We start from the raw sequence: 22,473 nt of genomic DNA on the forward strand, positions 1-22,473 counted from the left end.
ATTAGGCGGCCATTTGTGGCCTCCACGCTGTAGTTAAGCAGTCCGCGATCGGCTTGCGTGAAACTTGACCTCCCTGCAAGACGTATTGACGTGTCCTCCAGAGTGAGGTCGGTCTGAAACGTGGGGGAGGACGTTGCATTTCTTTACAGGAAGCCCTGACTGAAGCATCTGATTCCTCCTCAGAATAGGCCCTCTTGACTGACTCATCGGTGCCCAAGGTTATGCCCCCATGATGATTTATTGTTTATTTCCCTTTGACAATTTAATAAACAGAGGAAAATAGGCCACATTCCTTGATTAATGGGGAACTGCAGTTTGGAGGAATAGCTGAAGTGGAAGTAATGGAGCTTCCTCAATGCACCGATTGTCAGGGTTCAGACGCCAGGCGGGATTAGTATTGACTTTATGCGTTTTTCAGGTCTGGATAAGTATGACAAAGAAAATAGAAAAATATTTTTCCACTCTTCATTATCTAATCTATTACATACATCTGTCTTTCTATGCCTTTTTCTTTCCCTCTTATTTTTAATTTGTTTTTCGTTTTTGTTGTGCCCTCTTTCCTTCGTCTCTTTCTGTATTTCTACTTTGTTTTATAACTTCATCATTTGGTCCTTCATCTTTCCTCTTTCCTTTATTTCTTTGCTACCTACTTTCTTTCTATCCTTCTTTTTTAGTCCTTTTTATTTCTCTATCTGTCCTTTGTTTCATTACATCCTTTCTTCTGCAGTTTCCCTTTCCTGTCCTTCACCCATCCGTCCTTATTGTCTTTCTATTTGCTCATTTTTGTTCATATTCTTCCATCCTGGCTGTCTTGTTTCCTTCTTCTTTTCTTTTTGTTCTTTATTTAGTTCCTGTTTTTCTATTTTGCAACTTTCATGTCTTTTTCCTTCCTTTTTTCTTGCTGTTATTCCTTTTCTTATTTCTATCCTTTTTGCTATTCTTTCATTCTTGCTGTTCCTTTCGTCTTTCCATACTATTTTCTTTTTGGTGTTTCATTCTATCCTTCCTTTCTTCCTCTCTTTCTTTGTTCTTACTCTCTTTTCTCTCATGGCTGTTTTGTTTCCCTTTATTTCTTTTTGTTCTTTGTTTCCTGTTTTTTTTTCATTTTTCTACTTCCCTTTCTTTCTCCTTCCCTTCTTTCCTTTCTTCTTTGTTGTTATTTCTTCTTTTCTTTCTTTTGTTCCAGTTTTTTTTAGCCTTTCACTTTATACTTTCTTCACTCCCTTGCTTCAGTCTTTCTCTGTTTCCTTTCTCTCTTTTTTCCTTCGTTCCCTGAGAACTCTGTTGATTTGAGTCAGGAACGGTTCAGGACTTGAACCGGTGAGGAACCTGCTGGAACCCTTCAGTCGTGTTATAAAAAAGCAGAGTCCCATTTCAGGACAGGTTGTGAGAGTGGGGTGTTGGGTGGGTGTTGAGTGGGGGGTTGCCGCCGTCCTCTGCGGGCCGTTCTCACCCAAAACATGCCAACCAAACCAATTACAGGCTGCCGCCTGAGTGACATTCACAAGATATTTTCTATCTGGTCTTTTAAATGAAGTTTTCCTCTTGTTACTCATGCCTTGCATTTTCATTAGTCTCTCAGTGGATGTGCAGCCACTGTGGCAGATGAGGCAGTTTAATTTTTGTGTGCTGGGATCAAAGCGCCGCGCAAGTGCAACACAAAACATTATGCATAAACTACACAGTGCATAATTTCTGCATTATACAAACTTTAGTCCTCGTATACTGTGATACCCATTCATGGCTCTGCCATGGGACACATGTCTAATAAACCTACCCATACAGGTGCATTTGAAAAATGTATCCCTGTTTATGAATTAATTAAAGAATTTGACTTGCATTATTCTGCCACTACTGTTAACTTTGATATTTAATGGAGTCAAGCCGAATGGGAGCAGGAGGAGTCAGGGGTAATAGAAATGAACAAACACTGCGTGCCCTAGATTATTTGATACTACTAAAATGTTAATTACATTCCTTCTCATGATTTATCCTCTACAGTAATGACTTAAAGTTTAATTAGGGGTAAATGGTAAAAGGAGAAGGAATTTCAATATGATGCATTATTATTATTAAGTAAACATCCTGCGCCCGTGTTAGCTCGTCTCGTGATTTATCAAAGTTTGGTGGACTTTGAAAGATGGACACACCTCAGAAGCTCAAGTTTTCCAAAAAGGCCCCAATCCAAATCAGCCAATCGCATGGCAGCAACTCACATTTAGGCTTAGATGTGGTGAAGGCGGCTTGCTGATGTTCCAAACAAGCATCAGAACGGGAAATAAAGGAGATTTAGGGGGCTTTAAATATGGCATGGATGTTGATGCCATACGGACTGGTCTGAGAATTTCGGAAACCGCTGATCTAAAGGGATTTTCCACACAAAACCGTCTCTTGGGTTTGCAGAGAAATGTTTGAAAAAGAGAAAAGATCCACAAAGCAGCAAGTGTGTGGACAAAATGCTTTGTTAGAGGAGAATGGAAAGACTGAATGATATGAAGGGTTGAAGTCTCACCAGGTCTGTTAAGATCAGGAAACTGAAGCTACAGTTGATTTTACGTCATCAAAATTGGATGATTTTAGATCAAAAAAACTTTTTCTGGTCCAATTAGTCTCTTTAGCTGTTAGGGTCAGAATCTGCTGTAAACAACATGAAAGCATGGATCCGTCCTGACTTATGTCGTGCTGTAATAAGTGTTGGCGTAGTTTCCTGGCTTACTTTCTCCCCGCTAGCAGCAACTTAGCATTGCTTAAATATCAGTGTTGTTACTGACATCTTCGTCTCGTTATGACCAGTTAAATATTCTCTGATGGATACTTCCTGCAGGGAAATGCATCATGCCACAAAGTTCAAATCATCTCAAACTAATTTCTTGAACATGGGCATGGTTTTTCAGTTCTCCAGTAGCTCAGATGTCACCAGATCTCAAGCCATTAAATTACCTCTGGGATGAACTGGATCAGGACTTTTGACTCCTTGACAAATTTGCGGAAACTCTGTGATGCTGTCTTGTTGACGTAGACCAAAATCTCTTGTTGACCTTGTTGAATTTAAGCCATCTAGGCAGTTCTCAAGGCTGAACGGTTCTTCCAACTTCCTCAATTAGTTTGTGCCAAGATGAGTTTAGACATCATAGTGGCTGACTCCGAAGTGACTGGCTTACAAAATATGTGAAGCACTAGCAATTTATGACGCACTTCCAAGCAATGGTGGCTGATGGTGACACCAAATACCACAGTTTATAGTCATTATCTGTCTGATGGTTGTCACAGGGTAAAAATAAAAGATTGTAAAAAAAATAAGAGCTTTGTCTTATTTTTTAAGCATTGGGATGTTTTAAAATGATTCGTTTCTAACTTTCGGGAACAGCTAGCTTCAGTGCTAATCCTAGCTTTCACCTAAACAAATAAAAAGTGAGATCTTTGTGCACAGTTGTGCTACTTCTACCAACAGTTTTGGTAGTAAATGTACTAAAGAAACAATATGGCTTTGGAGTGCTGATTGGTTAAGTTTAGCTAGCCACCACATATCAGGGCTAATGCTAATAGCCAAGCAGAATCTGCGTTCTTATTGTCGAAAAGGTAACAAATGACTAGATTTGGCATGAATTGGTCAAAATCTGACCTCACCTGTTAATGTTAAGCTTTCTGCTTGTGCTTTTATTTTTTCCTTAAATGACATTTATCTTGGCTGGAACCTAGTAGCAATCCAAATAGTCAAAGTGTTGAAGCCAGTCACCTTCTAACAAGGTCAGCGTTTGCACAGTCATACTCCATTTCAGTCCAAATGTGTTTTGTCAATGCATATGACAGCTGCACAGGCCCACTGCTGCCTCAACAGCAGGCCTGCATCAAATAGTTGGTCCACTTGATGATCAGCAACTGTGCTCCAGCGGCCGCATTAACCTCTCTTAAGATTAGGAAGGAGTGTTTTCTTCTTTCAGCAAGGCTTTGATGCCGGTACGCTACACTTTCCTCGGAAATCAGCCGTTGACTCGGGCTTTATCAGGATACAGTGTCTCCTCTGTGGAATTTTAAGTGAAGACTGTTTTCTTTCTGCAGAAACTCCTGCTTCGTGTCCGACTTTGTCTGAGGAGTCATATCTTGGCCTGGTGCAGAACGGGGAAATTCCTCGGAGAGGTCTTTGATTTGCCACTGCTCTCTGACGTCTCACCTAGAGTCAGTAGATGTTTGGCAGATGTGGAGGGGCTACCTGCACAAAAGTACTCTCATTCCTTTTGTCATAGATTCTACTAACTGAATAAATGTGGGAAAAATTGACCAAAGGATCCATTTTAACTGTGTTTTTTAATATGGGTCAGAGATCTATTGAATGCATATTCTGAAAGCCTTTTCATCGTGCAATCGCGGAGTTAAGATTCCCCCGGTACTCTCTTAATTTCATCTACTGCTCTTACAGTTATTTATTTATTTAATATTTCAACATTAATGTCTTCTCCAACATGGGAAAAGCAGGGAGTTCAGAGAGAGAGAGGGAGGGAGAAAAGGAGAACCTTTCTGTTTCTTCTCCAATCTGCATGATAGTCTGTCCTCCCTAATGACTCCATTTTAAAGACAGTGGGCTGACCGGCAGGGTGGGGAGGGAGCATGGGATCGAGAGCGGGGAGGGCAAAGAGGAGAAGAGCGGCTGCGCTCGCTGCAGCACTCTCCTCTGCTGCTCTCAGCTCTCAGTCAGCCTCTCTACGTGTGTGCTTTGAAAGAGAATAGGAATCAGCCCTTTGAAAGCCGAGGCTGCTCACCAGGGCCTTTGTGTAAAATAACATTTCTACTGAAAGCCAATTACTGCTAACATTATTTTGGTTGCTTCCATTATTAAAAGTACCTCTCTCTGTTGCCCCCATCATCCCTCCCTCCTTCCCTCCGTCCCTCCCTCTTCATCACTCTCTTGCAGACGGAGAATTATTCCATTGATTCCAGTTATGTGAACAGCAGAGCCCACCTCATTAAAAGGTATGTCTTGATTAGGAATTGTTACCAGCGCCTCATTACCATTGTTATCTGTAATTGTTTTATCTTAATGAGAGCACCACTTGGTGCAGCTTGCATGTGTACCTGCATGCTTTTTTATTTTGGTTTTTTACTCGGTGTAATTGAAAAGGGGAGGATGAGATTTTGGGATAAATAATGTTACTCTGTGAAGCATTTAGTGGAAACAAATGTTTAAAAAAGAAAGATAGTTTCATGTTTTAGAATAAGCTTATTCCACCTCTCTGATTTTACTTATCAACAGGACATGTGGGTAATTTTACATCCGCTCATGGTTTACTGCAGGAAAGTCCAAATCTGCTCTTATAATCAAAAAACCCACAACAAGATGTGAGGAATTAACTCATTTTACTACATTTGTTTCCAGCTTACAAGCACAAGAAACAGCACTTTATTCCTAAACTTAACCTTTAACATTTAAGATGAAGTTGATCACCTTAATTACTTCTTATTCCTCAATAGATAAAAAGCGTTTGAACGCAATGTTACAGAAATACAAACACTGCAACAGGAAACTGTAAAATGAAAACATTTTAGGTAAAACCTGAACTGTCAGGGTTCCTATGCAGCCTGGAAAACCAGGGTACTTGATTTCAATGTTTTCCAGGACTGGATAAGTATGAACAAGTAAAAAAACTGGTTAAAAATTACAACATTTCTGCATTTCGCTTTGAGCGTACACTGTTTTTCTACATTGTTAAATTAGAGGATTCCTTGTAAATTGCTCATTATTAGCTCTGACTTTAACTGCATTGTTACATATTCAGTAGCAGGTTTGTTTGGATAAAAGCAGAAACATAAACATGCTGTGTTCTTTCTTATTTCTTGTTTCTGAATCTTCCTTCTGTTTTTTATTTCAACTCTTTCTTTCTTTTTGTCCCTCGTTTATGTTCTTTCTCCATTTCTTACTTGTGTTCCTCTTTCTATTTTTTACTTTATTTTGTTCCACCTTGATTTTGTCTGTCGTTCCTACATTGTGTCCTTTCTCCTTTCCTGGTTTCTGCCCTTCTTTTGGTCCCTTCTTCTCTTGCACCGTTTCTTGTGACCAGCCTCCATTTTTCTTTCTTATATTTTTTTATTCTCCAGTTTTTTTACATTCTGTCTTACAGTTTTTCTTCCTTTTTTTTGCCCATATGCAAGCCCTGCCCACTGTACACACATCTGCTATGAATTCATCGCGAAGGTTTTAGTTTTATTTATTATGTAAAATGACTACAAAGGACTGGAAAGTTGAGTCTGGAGTAATGTTTAAATTTAGCATGAAAAATTTGTAGGAACCCTGCAGAGTCTGCCTTCAATAAGCTGCCTAATCCCAGAGGCATAGGAAACCCATTTTATTTATTTCCAAGTAATTAAAATGAAAATTTCCTCCCCAAAATTCAGCTTAGTTAACACGTTATTATATAAGCTTAGAAAAATCATCTATTTATGGTATTAACGTGTACAATTTCAACAGTTCAAATGAGAAATAACGTACATTTAATGAGATTAATTAGGTTTTTTATGCTATGTGAACTAAAGTGATATTTCACACTACATTTCATCATTATTATATGACTAACAATGTTGTTGTTTTTGCTCTAACTCGATATTTCATGGCGTTTCTGGCCAGTCTCCCTGTGTTTTAGAAATCTACTGTAAAGTGTTTGACCTCAAACACACACAGCTTTAGATTTATTTCTCAAAGCATGTCAGATTTGGCACATATCGTTTCCAAAAATCTCTTATAAATTCACATCTTGCTCTGCCGAGGATCTTGACTGGGAGATACAGACCAGCGTTCGCCCTCTCTACGCCTTGGAGATAATTCGGCTCTGAACATGTTCTCTTTGCAGCTTCCACTAATTACGTGGACAAAAAAAAAAAAAAAAAAAAATCAAAGTAAGGCTTGTTCTGCTGTTTGATAATTTAAGTACTTTGAGCGTCGTAATTATTAATGATTAGTGCTGCCCTCAGGTCTCTCCCAGATGGAGGGAGAGCTGGGTCTCGACCGAGCGGGCCGCATCGCACTGAGGGAGACAGGCAGAGGCACCGACCCGATTGTAGTTCCTGCTTTTCTCCTTCATGTTCAGATTGCAGACTTTTCCAGACTCAACTTTCCAGAGGATCTCAGTCCTTAACATTGATTTTTAAAATGTAAAATAGTAATGGTAAATCCACCATGAATATTTGATAGATATTTCCACAGTGAGCAGACTGTAAGTATTCAGAAAATCAGACGGAAAGAGAAAATATAGGATACAAAGAAATAAGGATTTTAGGAAGACAGAAATGAAGGAAATAAGGGTACAAGGAAGGAAACAAAGAGGATACAAGTAAGGGAAGAAAGGAAAGAAAGAAGGAAGGAAAAAATGGGATAGGTGTAAAAAAGAAGAAATGGAAAGAAGAGGATACATGTAAGGAAAGAAGGGAAGGAAGGAAACAAAGGGGATGGGAGCAAGGAAAGGAAGGACAGAAGGAAAAAATTATAAAAGGAATGAAGGAAGGAGAGAAGAGAGGATAACAAAGAAGGAAACAATGCACAGGAAACAAAGCCTTATGTGTTGTGTATTGTGTAGGAAACCTGTTTATGAGACACTTTGTTAAAAACAAATCTAAGATTTATTAGATTAAATCCACAAAGTACCAAATTCTTCCACATTCTAACTTTTTCAGAGTCCAGACTCTCACAAAGACTAAAGCAGCATCTCAACACTATTTAAAGGTTTTCTCTGGAGGTGTTCAAGGCAACACTTTTATGAATAATACACACTTCAGGTCTCCTTGCGTGAAGAATCAAAGAATAAATGTTTTCTTTGTGCATTGTTGCTCAGCCCACTTGATGCGGGACACTTGATAGGGCTGCAGGAATTCAGCGTCACGGTTTTGAAGGGGGTCAAAGTGAAATTCCTCGCAGCCTCCGGAGGGTTTCTAACTGTTCCTGCTGCAGCTCTTGGTTTTTTACCTGCGGTAAAACAATCAAGCCTTTCTTTTGTTTGAGGCCGTGCCGTCCTTTGGAAAACCCATTAAGGTAATTCCCCCTCCATACTTCCTCCCTCCCGCTTTCAAAAAAAAAAAAAAAGATTCCTTGCATTAATATAAACAAAGAGCATTCAAGTGTGGGCCTCTGCAGGATACTACAAAGAAATCCCCTCAGGAGCCGGGGAGCCTATGGTCTGGGACAGGTGCAATTACAGTGATAACATCAGAGCCGGCATTACCTCCGCTGCGGTCCTCTCTCCCAGCTTGGGCCGAGGAATGCAGCTCTACCTTGTACTGTCCTTCACTTCCTCCTGTTCCACCTTTTACTTTACCGTTCCTTTTTGTTTACGCCGATTTCTTTTTCCCCCCCTCCTCACAAACCAAGGCGTCTTATTTTCTCTCCCGTGCAAGAAACGTGTTCATTCCAGTTTAGTGTTGTTTGTAAAGTAGGATTTGTTCCAGTGGGAAGGGAATCAAACGAGGGGAAATCACGCTGTTACTGTGCAGCTGTTGATTGTGGCCCCCACACCCCACCATCTTTATTGACTGTGAGCCCCAAACAAGACAGATGCTCCGTTTGTATGCTTCCAGCGCCTTTCTTCATCCGTCTCCCTTCCAGGAATTCCTGATTACTGCAGTATTTGTTTGATTGTAGTGAGCGAGTGCCTCCTGTTTGTTCGTTGAAATGTCCTTGAAGGCGGCGCATCCATCCACAATGTCCCCGTCTGAATCACCGCATACTTGCTTTGTGATGTTCAGAAATATGTGCTTAATCCATAAAAGCTCTCAAAAGATTTGCACCTCCTTCTTATCTTGTGGAAACTGCAAACAGAAGCCAGACATAGACTTTTTTTCTTTTCAAAGGAGTAGTGCTTAACGGCCACTTATTCTAAAATAAATTACTATTATTTAGGTTTGAATCCCTGGAAATGTTGTGTGTTTATGGACACAGCAATCAGAGATTTGTAGGCGAATGCTTCCCTCCAGTAACTATGATACTTTGAACTGATGATAGATTTGAACAGATTAATATTTCTCTTTAAAAGGCTCAAAATACTTATTTCTAGCTTTCAGGAAAGAAATCACTAGTATTTTTTATCAGGGGAGGAATTGGTAATTTATTGTAAAACAAGGTTTTACAGTCTAAATTTTTTTTAGAAAAGATAAATACATTTTAAATTGTCTTTAGTGTTCGATGTTAGTGATTACTCCAGCTCAGATTTTCCCTTTGTCACTTTGACTCCATTTCATATCTGTGCCTTAATATTTCTTTCTTTCCTGCTTCCATGCACCTAGATATTAGCTTCATCCTCTTTGTGGTAACATATTTTAGAGATAAATAGCAATAAACTATCCAAATCTTACAAATAACTTAATTCTTTATCATATTAAAATGACAGTAGGTTTGAGTCAATTATAAAAAAAAATACTTAAATGAAATCTTCTCTTTGAGGTCTCAAACTGGTTGACACAAAATATCCTGCAGCAGATGAATAAAAAACTACAAAAACACAAAATGATGTATCAAAATAACTATCAACTCATTACCGATTAGTCCAATATTCTCAGTATTTTCTCTGCGTTTCCTAATGAATAGAATCAATTACCTTTAGCTAGAAATTTCCACAATTTTAAATCCCATATGTTATAAAATAGAAATAGGTTGAAAGCTCAAAGAAAATCTTCCTGGTATCTGTTTAAAGTTGTATTCTTTCTTGCTTTTTCAACACCTGAATAACCTGTAAACAAGTTTCAACAGGTACAAAATACAATTTCCTTTTAAAAGGCTTCTTCCTTCTCTGTTCCTCCTCTGACTTCTTTCTTAAACGCCTCACTAATACTGAAAGTACGAAACCTTTTTCATGAGTTTTCACTCAACAACAGCCTCAAAATCCAAGAGTGTTTCCAGCCCAGAACATGTTAAAACCTTCTGTTTTCTGCTAAAATCAGCTCCGGGTCCATTTAATTTGCTGTTAATTGCTCAAAACATCTTAAGAACCTGAAAAACTAAAGAAAAAAAAAAAAGCCAAAACTCAAAAACATTGAGTTGTCTTCCTGCAGTAACAACTTCCATACCAAAGAGAGTTTAAATATGGTGTGTTCACTGGTTACAAAAAGATTGGAGAGTGGAGTTTCCAAAAACAGGCCAGCCAGTTTCTCTATGTTCTGTTTGTGGGGGGGAAAGAAGATTAAAAGACAGGCAGCTAGTCAAAATCCATCAGGGACCAAGTGACAATGAACACCGTTCACACCGTGTTAGAAAAGGTGATGTGACAGTTAATCAACATTTCCCTTTTCTCCCTCCTGGCCCCCATGTAGCACATCAACGTTCAAGGACCTGGAGGGCAACAGCCTGAAGGACAGCGGCCACGAGGAGAGCGACCAGACCGACAGCGAACATGACGTCCAGAGAGGACACTATGTTGACACTGCTGTCAATGACATGCTGAACATGACCGTCCCCCCCAATGTTTGCCAGCTGCCAGACCAAGGTAAGGAAGTACTCGCCTGTTGTTATGTGTGCAGGCTGAGCGCGTTAAGAGGTTTGGAGGACGCTGTTTCCACTTTCAAGATGGGGCCCAAAATGGATTTGTGTGTTTGTGTGTGCTTGAGTCCGTTTTTACTCAACCAGGACATCTTTAAAGATCCATTATGTCCACTGCAGGTATCAGATGTGCATAAATAACATCCCCCCCCCTTTTTTTGTCTTTGATGTCCTGCTCTCAGCTAATGTGAGGGATCTCTGACAGATAAGGCCACCCTTTGATTCCAGCTTAGGCAACTTCATTGACTGATAGCAGCCAAGCCGGCTCTCAAAGCGAGGGCGACTTCAGATGTGTTTGAATGGCAGCAATTAGAGCAGAAGGTGGAAATCTACATATCTTCGCTTGTGTCCACATCCATTATTCAGTGGGAGCGTTTAGCAGGGAATTAATGTTGATGTTTCATTTCTGATCGGCTGTTTTAGAAAAGAAACATTTACTCCGCCGGCAGGGGTCAGGTGACAAGGTCGTGTTGGTTCAGACCGAGGAAGAGAGCGGGGGTCAGCGAGAGGAGAATAGCAGGATGAAGCTGCTTCAGGATGCTGCCGGGGGTTTTTATGAGCTCAAAGGAAACTGCACACACAGGTGCTGCGGCTCGCCAACACGTGTGAAAATGGTCCAACAATTGGAGATGATCTGAAAATTAGCAGTTTAGCTCGTAATTAGAGTTTGAATGAAAAGCGTTTGTGGAGGAATTCCCGCATGTCACATTTGCTCCGGTTCCTTCAGCGTGTGCAAGGTTTCTCTTCCTGTTTGACATCAAAATAATTTTGACTCATTTCACACCAACAATGCCCTAGAAAACACTGTCTAGTCACTCACTAATTCATTCTCTTGCTTCTTTAGTTCACGTAAGACAGGAGGTTTTAACGAGCCAAAGACAGGCGGGAAGGAATCCTGCCTTAAAAATATGCATCATGTTCAAGAATGAACACGACGTGATTTATCTGAATTATTTAGCCATCTATTTTTACCAGTGTTAAGTTTGTGGGTGTGGCTTGAAATGCAGTAAAAGATGTCTGCAGGCTCATCTTGGCGTATTTACCCAACCAGATGCTTCACTTGGAGCAGTTTTTCCGTTTATGTCGTTTGACGGGGGAACAATAACATCATGCAACCTTCATTTTATGTTCATCGAGAATTGAGCGATACAAATGCATCTGTCTTTCTGGCCGGCAGCTCTCGGTTTTTTACTGTTGATGCTTTTGTTTTTTGGCTGAGAAATGCAGATGCAGGTGTGCGGGGTCAGAGCGAATGGTGACCATTAGAACCGAATTGTCCCGGGTGTTCGCCCGGCAGCGTCGGCCTTTAATAGGTGCAGAAAAGTGAATTGACTGTCTAGTGGTTGCCAGCTGTAATTACTTCACAACCTGCGAAAAATAAAAAAATAAAACTCCTCATGCCTCCAAAGAATGCACACTGACAGGTCTTCTGGTAGTGGGATCTCATTATTGGAGACAATTAGAAATGATGTACATGAAGAATATTACAAGGGGGAGAGCTCTCTGAGGCGGTGTGTTTTTCATTAACACCACCGATGATTGTATCTGTTTCAGCAAAATGGAAGCGTGTCTCCTGAATGTCTAATGCAGCACAACACTGCCGGTAAACAGAACAAGAGGCTATTTCACAGTGCTGTCCATTCTTTTGACCAGAGTAAAATAGATGATAACAGAGTATCTGTGTGGAATTACAATGTGTTTGCTTCTTATTGGCTTTTTCTTTTCTTCCTCTTTCATCTCCACTCGCCGCAGAGTCACTTTTCCCCCAGCGTTTCTGTTTGGTAAAGGCGAGGTTCCTCCACGCTGCGGAAAATTATGGAAAAATGTGGAATTAGATTTATTTTTTCTGGCATAGATAAGGCTGGAGAAATTGATTCTTTAATTCCTGGACCCATTGTTCAAAAGTTGCATCCATCTATCCGTCCATCCTAGAGCATCTCTTTTAATCAGTTTAACAATTATTTCATCCGTCCAGTCGTCCTTTCAACTGTCTGTCCATCCATTCATCCATCTATCCGCCTGTTTGTCTTTCTATACAATTCAAAGCTGGTTAGGGAGATTTTTTTTGGTGACACATCAAACTTTACAAAAGAAAAACATACTCATACTATCTGTCCATCCTCCACACCCCACCATCTGTCCATATCAATCTTCTCACCATCTACCTGTCTGTCAGTCTGTCCATCCATTATCCAGTATTCGCCCACTGATGAATCCACCTTTCTCTCTGTCCATTCCTTCATTCTCTTGTTTTTGCTGGATCTTAATGGATTGACTGGGAATTATGGAAATTTAAGCCAAGAAATGTCTAAAACTGCGATACCAGAGATACAGAGGAGCTCTGTAAAGACTGTCAGGAAGCTAATGACTGACTCGGATCTTTCTTTTCCCCATTGTTTTGGATGTCAGTCTGCTACAGTGGTCACACCAGTGGGGCTGTTCATAGTTGTTAAATGATTTGCCCAAAGATGACATGCAGAAATGTAATGACATGGTGGATGAAATTGTCCCCTGTTTCCATCTCAATGGTCTAATTACACAGTTAAAGGGCAGAGAAGGCTGACAGTGATGGGCACATGATGCACAGTTGAATCCGTCTCTCCCGGTTTATGCGAGTTTCACATGATCAGAATATCTCCGGAGCTCCTCGGGAGAACGCCGCAGCTCTGTCGTTTCCCTGCTGCTTGTTTTACCCCTCCATACGAACCGACTCGAGCATGAAGGCGGAAAAACAACCTTTGAGGTTTATGGAAGACGAGAGGTACAGTGGCTACACATTATGTGCTGATGCGCGTTTTACTTTGAGATTGTCTGTTTTAATTGACCAAAAAAAAAAAAAAAACGGACACTTTTCTTGTTGTGTGAATAGGGGGAGATTTTAGAAAACAAAGCGGCATCTCAGCTAAACGCCCCGCTGTTTAGGTGTCTTCTGGGAGTAAATCTGCTGTGTAGTGTGCTGTGCGTCTCCTGCCAGCTAAAGCAGAAAACAAGTTGAGAGACTGCGATTGCCAAAGGACTACAGCAGCACGCTAGCTAAGGATAGCAGCACCTACTTTTTGTGTGTCTGTATTTGATTTTTATTGTTCTTTTCTCTTGTGTTGATAAAAGGAAGTTGTAAGAGGAAAGGGAGGAAGGGTTAAACTCTGGGGCTTTTCACCATGCAAATGTTTACCATTCCCAGTGCCATGCAAAGGCTTTGTTTGCCCAGGAGACAAGCCGCTACCTTTAGACAAAGACCCGGCCTTCCCTTCATTCTGCTGACCTTCATGTGGGAATCTGATTGTGTGACAGCATTGAGCGCTAACTAGCCACAACACAATGCATTTTTCCCTCCTCTCTGATCAAGAATTAAGGGCGTCTCCAGGAAATGTTTTAAGGGGTGTCCAGATGAGGGCCACTAATAATATTGGGGTGAGCACAACAAAATCAGAAGCCTAGTGGAGTTCGGGGATTTTAATAGCTAAAGCGCGAACTTAAAAACAGTAGCTATAAACCAGGAATTAGCCAGTTAGCATTTACTATACATACTCCACCTTAAAATTTGGTGTCCATGATTTTACATTGCTGTATCTCTCCTAAACTTTGACCTATTTGTGATCTTGCTACTATTTGACAAACATTCAGACACTTGCATCATGAAGGAAAATAGAAATCTGGTTAATGTAAATAAATAGATAAAGTAGAGTGAACTAAATTGCTGAATTTTGCTCTTTTGTGCCACTGGTTGAATTTTGTGATTCAGAAAAAAGAGCAACTTTGGGCATTAGTGTCTCAAAATAGTAATGAAAAACAAATACTTTTTATGCTTTTCATGCACAGCTACTTCCTTAATTTTGGGAGATCGGTGATCGGCCGATTTTTACATGGTCTGGCCCACCAGACATGACCACCAGCAACTTTCTTGGTATATTGAGCAATATTTCAGACAAAAAGCTTTGGTATCAGCCAAAACTGGAATCGGTGCACCCATAATTTTGTGTCTCAGATGCTGAAGAGGAAGTCTAAGCTACTAGGTATAAGATTTCTAAAATCAAAAATCATCACTTCTGATTGGCCTAATTGTTCCTCATGACAGGTCCTCCCCTGGAAGCATTGTCTGCCTAGAAGACATGCTGTGTTAGAAAAGACAGAGGCACCTGCAAATTTTTAAGGGTGTCCATCAACCCCACTGGGTGACCCCACTGGGGGACAGTCCAATAAAGGTGTTGCGTCCCTGGTGGGTTGGACTGTCCTCTGTCCATTATTTCTCCCCCGGCTTACCGAGGTGACGTTCAGTGAAGTGCCTGTGAAGAGATTTTCGACTTATATCTGAGTGAATAACTCCTTGTTGAATCCCTGCCTAAAGAGGAGTGTGTGCTCCTTTCAGCGAACTGACCTTAAACATCCCTCAACCCTGTGGATCAGATTTGGAAAGCATCTGAGGACCAAATTATTTTAAATCTCTTAAAATCTATAAACGGAAGGGTATCTTTAGCATGAAATCTGCCAGTTGAATAAAAGGACGAAGTCGCTGTAGCTGTAAACTGAGGAGAAGAACTACATATAATGAATTCCTCTTTATCTTTACAGGGATGTCTGTGAAGTTAGGGGGGATTTTGTTGAAATAGGGGACCTGCTAGCTTCGGCTCTGTGGAACCATTAGTGTCAGGGGAGCCGGCTCTGAGGAGGCTGCTGACAAAGGGAGCTTAATCTATTTTTTCCGACTTTCTTTGATTGTTGTAGCTCACATTGTAATTCCTCTTGGATGTGGATGAGTTATGGTTTTCAAGGATTAAGATTCATGTATTGTTAAATCGCTCAACTTACCTCAGCAGGCGTGGAAAAGGCGGGGGCGCCGCGCCGTTTGCAGCGTTGCCATTTTCTGGTTTTAGAGCGTTTGCAGCCTGGGTTTTGGTATTGTTTCCAGGTCACTGTATAAGTGCTCATCAAGTAGATTCAGTCCTGCCTGGGCTGCTACACTCAAAGGGGATGCAGGACTGCTCAATTAGCCAGAGCAGGGAACCGGGCGCCTTTATTTCTGACATATTCCTCGGCCTCCACCTCTGGAGAATATCTCTCATCTATCTGTTAGCTCCCTGTGGGTGTGTGCCTGAAGCTGAAGCCCAGGAATGGAAGCCCCCTTTGTGGGCTGCACATTTCCTCATATTCCCTTTTTCCATCAGTAGATCCACAGGGTTTCACTGTTCCTAATTGATTTAAGCCCCTCCTCCCCCTCCTTCCACCTTCTCTCTCTCTCTCTCTCTCTCTCTCTCTCTCTCTCTCTCTCTCTCTCTCTCTCTCTCCTTTCTTCAGACTGCAAACACCTCCAACCCACATCTCCCAAACTTTGTGCCAGTCAAGCACTTCCCTTTCCCCCTGTTGAATTAGAGGAAGAGTAAAGGCACCTCACATGTTTCTGCCACGAACTTGCCCTAAATTCGGCACGGGAACATTTCTAGTTTGCAGTTCTCTGATCTACTAACGAAAAATGCTGACAGGTGTCAGAATCAGGAAGGCAACAGGAACGGGGCTGTGCTGACAACACTACAGGAGGCGGAGAGAGTCTGTGTGCGAGGGAGACGGAGATTGAGAGATGAGCTGAGAGTCTACTAAGCAGACTTAGTGAGGGAAAATAAAAAGGGAAGAAGAAACAAAATCCCTGACAGGCAGGAGGGATTTTGTTTTCTCCATTCCTCTTGCTATGAGGTAAATGGGAATTTGCCAGAGGATGTGACTGATTCCCAAACAACATCTGATTGAATTAGGCATCAAAACTGCTGTACAAGACACATGTTGCATTGTGATACTTTATGATTAGATTAACAAGTGAACTCCACTCTGAGACCATCCATTTTGATTTGGATTTGCCTAATTTAATGTGGGAACCGGTGGAGGTAAAATGGCTGACAGTGACAAAGAGCTGGGTGCAACATTAAAGTAGATAGAGTGCAAACACACTCCATGCTTGCTAGCAGGTGTAGTGGAGTCTGTAATGAACAAGCCGACATGCAGATTTTTGCCTCCGAGTTGTGGAGACGTGAGGATAAAAAAGAGAAGGAAATAAAATGTCATTTCAAGCCGTGTCCATCTGGGCTTATCTTTTTTATTGTGCTTATCAGTGAATGAAATTCTGTTACACCGTGAGGTGCCTGGCTGTGTCATATTGAAATTACACCTAATATAATAAAACAGAGCAGACTGATATTGATTTTGCACCTTGTAAAAAACGAATCATGTGACTAGAGGGAAAGATGTGATTTTTCTGCTCTTTTTCCTTCCCACTGAGCGATTTGGAAAAGAAAAAAATGTTTCTGTTCAAACGCAGCTTTCATTTCTCCTTTAAGTTTTTTTTTTTTCTTTCTAAATTGCTCACAACCTCCAGGTTAGTTTTTGCCATATTTTCAAAAGCATACTGACAATTTTTTCCAAGAATCGTTTGAAAAAGTACTCTCCTTTTTTCATGACGTTATTGGAGACAAGTGAAAACAAATGTGGCATATTTTGGCTGCCTGACGTCTTTTTGCAAACATCGCCTGTAGCAGCTCTTCTTTAAAGATACATCCTGGACTTTTCTGTAACTCACTTCACATGCAGTTCATCAACTATAAAACAATATGCCATGATCAGTTTTTCTATTCATCTTCCTTGTTTGCTGTTACTTGTTTAAATATCCATATACCTCAGAAACTAATTTCCACCCTCACATGGATGTGGTGACGTCACCTGAGGCATAAGCTGAGTTATTTTGAGGCCACTGCAATTGATTTCTCCTCATTTTTACATATTTTAAATCAAATTACTCATTCAAAGGTGTTTATTTGTTTTCTGCTTGACTCCAGCAAAAAAGTTTTGAGTTGTGTTTTATGAGCCCTGCATGAGTTTTAGGATAATCAGACATGGAGCAATTTGCAAGAAGATGTTTGCAACTGCAGGTTAATTCACAACTTCGCCAGTCCAATTGTTCTTTCTTAATATTGCCATTTCTGTTTCATAAAGAAACAATTTTGTACCTCTGGATTTAATAGAAATATTCTTTATTTTCCCAAAGAGGGGACATTTAGAAAATTAAACTATAGAGTGTGTGCTTGTTGGTTTTGTAATCAAGTTTTTCCATTAATTAGAGATAAATTCCCATTAAATGTTCAAATCTCACATGTAATTTAATTCAGTTAAATATTATTGTATTTTGGAGCAAACTTTTATGAATTAAGACAGCTGAATTTTATGAATTGGGAGAGAGTATGTGCCCTGATCATACTAAAAGAACTCTAATTCAGTTTACTGGAGTCCCATTGCAACATTTTCCTGCAGTAGACTATAATTAGATTAAAAGATTAAAAGAAAGTACTTCTAAGTCCTTGGTTGTCAAAACAGTTAAAAACATTCTCTAGTAGGTATGAGTTGAGACATGTTGGGCATTAAACGCCTCATCTTACAGAAGAAAGCAACATTTCATAAGCCTGTCTTTATTTTATTTAACTTTTATGTTACCAGTTTAGTCCCACTGAGATCAGAGATCTATTTTACAAGGGAGACCTGGCAAAGACAGCAGCAGCATAATTACAGTAAAAACCAACGACACACTCAGAAAACATGCTCATATATATATATATACACACTGTATATTTCGGACTATAAGCCTCTTCTCTTTTCCCATACTTTTGAACCGGTGCGCTTTTCTGTGGATTTTTCTTCAACCACCAGGGGGCTCTGTAGCAGGAAGTAAATCATTGGAAGCCAAAGCTAATTTTCATTTAGAACAAGCACATGCTAGTAGCAGGCACGACGGAGAAATGTTTTCAAACTCAAACCCTCTCATCATGGAAACCACACGAAGAAGTTCATATGCTGCAGCTTTTAAGTTGAAGGCTTTCGATGTGGTGGTACAGGAAGGAACTAGAGCCGCTGCGGGAACGAATCCATGGTTCGGCGTTGGAGACGCAGGGCTGCTGAAAAACCAAGAGCGGCGGAGATACCAGCGGCGTATATATGTAAGTTTCCAGTTAAAAAAAAAACATTGTAGATGCGGCTTATAGTAAGGTTCGTTCTGTAGTCTGGAAAATACGGTAATCTGCAACAATATCAACATATTTTTAAAATTCTTTAATTTAAAAAGGGGTTGAAGTTATTTTCATTTCAGTCATTTTATGAGCTGGTTAAAAATGGTGAAAATACTAATCCATGTATGTTGAAATCAGTGTAAAGTCGCCGCTTTGGTGTTTACCAGCTAATGCAAGTTGATCACCGTCATTCTGGGGCCTTTTATGGTGTCAACAACCTAAATGCATACAGAAATGATCAGTTTTTTTTTTATCTCTTTGGAAAACCAGACATTATTAACCAGCTCTGTTTTTATTGTCTGTACACATTTGCTACCACCGGATAGCGTCTGTAACTGAGCACAGACGCAAGCCGCACACAAAAGGTCTTCATTTCCAGTCGAGACGGAAAACATATAGTAACGTTATAATACCATAATGACTTCGGCTGAACCCTCGTGCTGTCAAAGCTCTTCTGAATGTACTCAGTGTATTTAATCAGCTCAAGAGGGGACTGCTTATCTCTTTGCACTTGTCATGGATAGCGTATTGAACATATCAGAGAGAGAAATGGGAATAGTTCATTATTTTCTAGAGCTCACAATGAGCCTGATGTATCTCGTTGCAGGCCCTCCACTGACAGCTCATTTTTTAGACAATCCTGGCATTCAGTTCACAACGAGACGGGGCAAAAAAAAAAGAGAGAGAGAGGGAGAGAGAGGGAGAGTGAGAGACAGAGACTTGGAGAGAGGGAGGAAACACAGAGGCAGACAGAAAATAGGTCTCCGGATCTCCATTGCTTATTCATGACGCTGTGGCATGCTAGGTGTGTTAATAATCTCCGCAGAAACCAAGAGAATCGCGGTTGTTTGTTGAACACCTTGCCAAGCTGGGTCCCAATCAGCAGCAGATGGGAAAACAGGGGGATCAGGGTGATCCCAGACAGAGGGAAGGAGATTAAGAGCAGGTAATGCGCAGAAGTTGATGGGGGCCGAGTGTGTATTAAAGAGAGAAGGGGAGAGTACCTGCATTTTAAATCCATCTGAGAGTGTGCGTACACAACACACTGAGGAGCCTCTGTGTGCATGCAGGTGTGCGTCTATAAAGGTTAATCAGAAATGGAGTGGAAAAGAGAGAGGCACAGGGAGAAAGATGAATAAAGAAATGCTGCGGGTAGGAAGGGAGGAGAAGAGTGAAATTCAAGAAGCGGCGCTACGGCGTTGTCTCCAGTTTGCTTGCCTTTTGTGGCCCTGATTGATTCTGTTCTCGTCTGAGGAACTAAGGCAGCAGCCATTTTTCTAACCGCACTGCATTGTGTGTTTAATTCTTTGAGGTCGCAGCGTGGACACAAGCCGCTTCCCACTGTAATTCAAAGCAAGGAGCAACCATGACTGTGGGGTAAAACAAAGCAGCGAGGACTGCAGTAACATTAGTACTGAAATCACAAACGCCTCGTGGGTTTGGGTTGTGTCACTTTCAAATGTACCTTGTTACATTAAAGCAATGCCTACAGAGAAAGACACCTGTTGGTGCGCATTTGCATTTTCCAAACAGGGAACCTGCCCTGCGCAATTCTAGCACACATTATTTATATCGTCCAGAGGCCATGCAACCTTTTGTGTATTTACTATTGAATGCAGCGTATCCTTCTGCACAAGCTGAAGCAATAAAGGTCTCCCTTTCAAAGCTTCCAGCCAGCAGGGATTTAAAACACACATTTTGTAACATGTCAGAAATCCATCCCTACTTTATTTTATAAATATTCATTTCATATATATATATATATATAAAAAAACTCTGTTTCAGGTTATTTCTCAACAAACTGTCAGAAAGATGAGCTGCCAGCAATGCTAATGTTAGCAAACAGCTATTTCATCGTTTTTTTTCTTGGGTCCAGACTGCATTTAATTATCTGTGATAAAATCTGAAATAACGTACTGTAGAGCAAGTCCTAAAAAAATCTTTTAAGTTGCTGAAACAATAATAGTGGCTAACTGTTAGCGACACGTCAGAGCTTCTCAAGCTGAACTAATAAGGATTTATTTAACAGACTGGCTTTTGTCAAAACTTGCTCAAAATTTGAAATGCATACAAACTGAATCAACCTTTTCTAGAATAATTTGATTCAGAACAAAATATCTTAGTTTTTTTTTTTAGTTTCAACTACAATCATCTCGAGTTAAAATCTGAAATACTTCAGAACCAAGAAGACTGGATGATTTTATCCTAAGAGATTTTTTTTAAAACACAGTTTGAGATGAAGAATCTTTTATCTGGATTTGTGATTAAACAAAAAGGGAGCATTTCTTATTTTGGAATAACACAGCAATTAAAACCACAGTGCATAGACAATTGAAACATGAACTGGAATATCTAACAACATTTTTTAAACAGTTTCAAATATTTAGTACATGAAACCAGATTAGCAGGAATCGTTTCATTTTTCACATCTGTCCTTTTTCTTGTGGAAGGACAGTGTTGCGTATCTCAGAAATGGGATGTGTTGCTACTATAAAAATATCAAACAATATTTGCAAGCATGCAGAAAATTGTAAATTCTTCAGAAAATAATATACATGTATAAAACAATCAAATATATTCCTAATCTATAATCATATATCTACCTTAAGGTAAATTTAATTTACTTGAAGGTTCTTTCAATTACTGCTTCCATGCTGTTGCATCTTTGCCACCAGACTAAAATGGGCATTCTGCCATTGACAGGCGATCGTAATCTGAACCCAATTTACCCCCCAGAGCGGCTATCTTATCATCATGTGCTGTAAATTTAATACAACCGTGCGTTAACAAAGGATCCTCTCAGAACTGCCATTCTTCATTTACAAACACACCACAGGTTCATGTAGGCTGCTGTACAAATGCCTGTCATAACAGCAAAAAATACAAGTTTCTTCAAAGGAACTGCTGTAAGTTGTTATTCACTGTGGTTTTTTTCCTGTGTGTTGAAATTTCACATTTCTCGAGGCATCTATAGAGACGCTCTCCCAAGGACAATGATAACATCAGTCGCACCAAGTGGATGTTGTTTCAGCAAATGCCACTTACATTTAGGTGAATGAGCCCTCCTGTCTCCATGGTAATTTAGCATTGACAAAGAAGCAAGAAAAGTGATGTACTGGGGAAAAACAGGGAAAAAGGCAATTAGTTTAGACACATACAGGTTAAAAACATGCTTAATTTTATATCCCCCAAAGCAGCTCTGTATATAAATGGCAGTGACTATTTTATGACCCAAACATGACGTCTTGCTTTGGAACATCAGGTTCAAAGATCATAATTTGACTTCAGTTTAAAATCAAATACTATCCATCTGTTCATTCGCTCTCCATGTGGGAGGTTGATGCTTATCTGGACAGACCAGTAAATCAATGAGCAAATTCTTTAGGTTAAAACTTTCTTAAAGTATTTAAAGTAAAATTACATTGTAACAACTAGAGTAAATGTCACACGTACCCCCAGACACAGAGGTATTTAGTATAATATTTTTAATTGTCTATGTTCAATAAGCTGCCCAGGACTAAGGCCATGAGATACATGGTTAATTTTTTTGTTTTTTTCAAATTTCTGTTTGTTTTCAGAGTTACATATTTTAAAAACATAAGATTCTTTCACCAAAAATGTATCTATTTATATGGAGTCTAATATTTTTGTAAAGATATTAATAAAGACAGCAGCGCAGATCTTTGATACAGAAAGAAAGTAAAGAAATAATCTATTTTCACATGTTTTTCTGTTGTCTTGTTTGTAAGATCTGATATTTTCTGCCCAGCTAAAATGTTCGGACAACACTTTATTTAAAACACACATAGAGCCATCATTTATCATTTATTCATAACACAATTACAAAACGGTTAGGTCTTGCATATGCTGGTATTTGGATCGTGGTGATTTCAGTTTGCTTCCTCTCTGTTTCGATGTGACTCG

At 40.0% G+C, this 22,473-nt stretch overlaps 1 protein-coding gene across 7 annotated transcripts in view; it reads left to right on the forward strand.

Annotated features, from left to right (window-relative positions):
• Nucleotides 1-22,473, forward strand: part of pcdh19 (protocadherin 19) — an 82,984-nt gene that overhangs the window by 38,131 nt on the left and 22,380 nt on the right. For 4 of the 7 annotated variants that reach the window (XM_008420594.2, XM_008420595.2, XM_008420590.2 and 1 more), the window contains exons 3-4: nt 4,910-4,968; nt 10,285-10,457. In XM_008420594.2, coding sequence (XP_008418816.1) covers nt 4,910-4,968; nt 10,285-10,457 — 232 coding nt within the window. Of the gene's footprint in view, nt 1-4,909; nt 4,969-10,272; nt 10,458-22,473 lie in introns of all 7 variants that reach the window. The other 3 variants (XM_008420593.2, XM_008420589.2, XM_008420591.2) reach the window with 1 other exon arrangement.

The sequence above is a fragment of the Poecilia reticulata genome, linkage group LG10 (assembly GCF_000633615.1).
Source record: "Poecilia reticulata strain Guanapo linkage group LG10, Guppy_female_1.0+MT, whole genome shotgun sequence".
Classification (NCBI taxonomy): domain Eukaryota; kingdom Metazoa; phylum Chordata; class Actinopteri; order Cyprinodontiformes; family Poeciliidae; genus Poecilia; species Poecilia reticulata.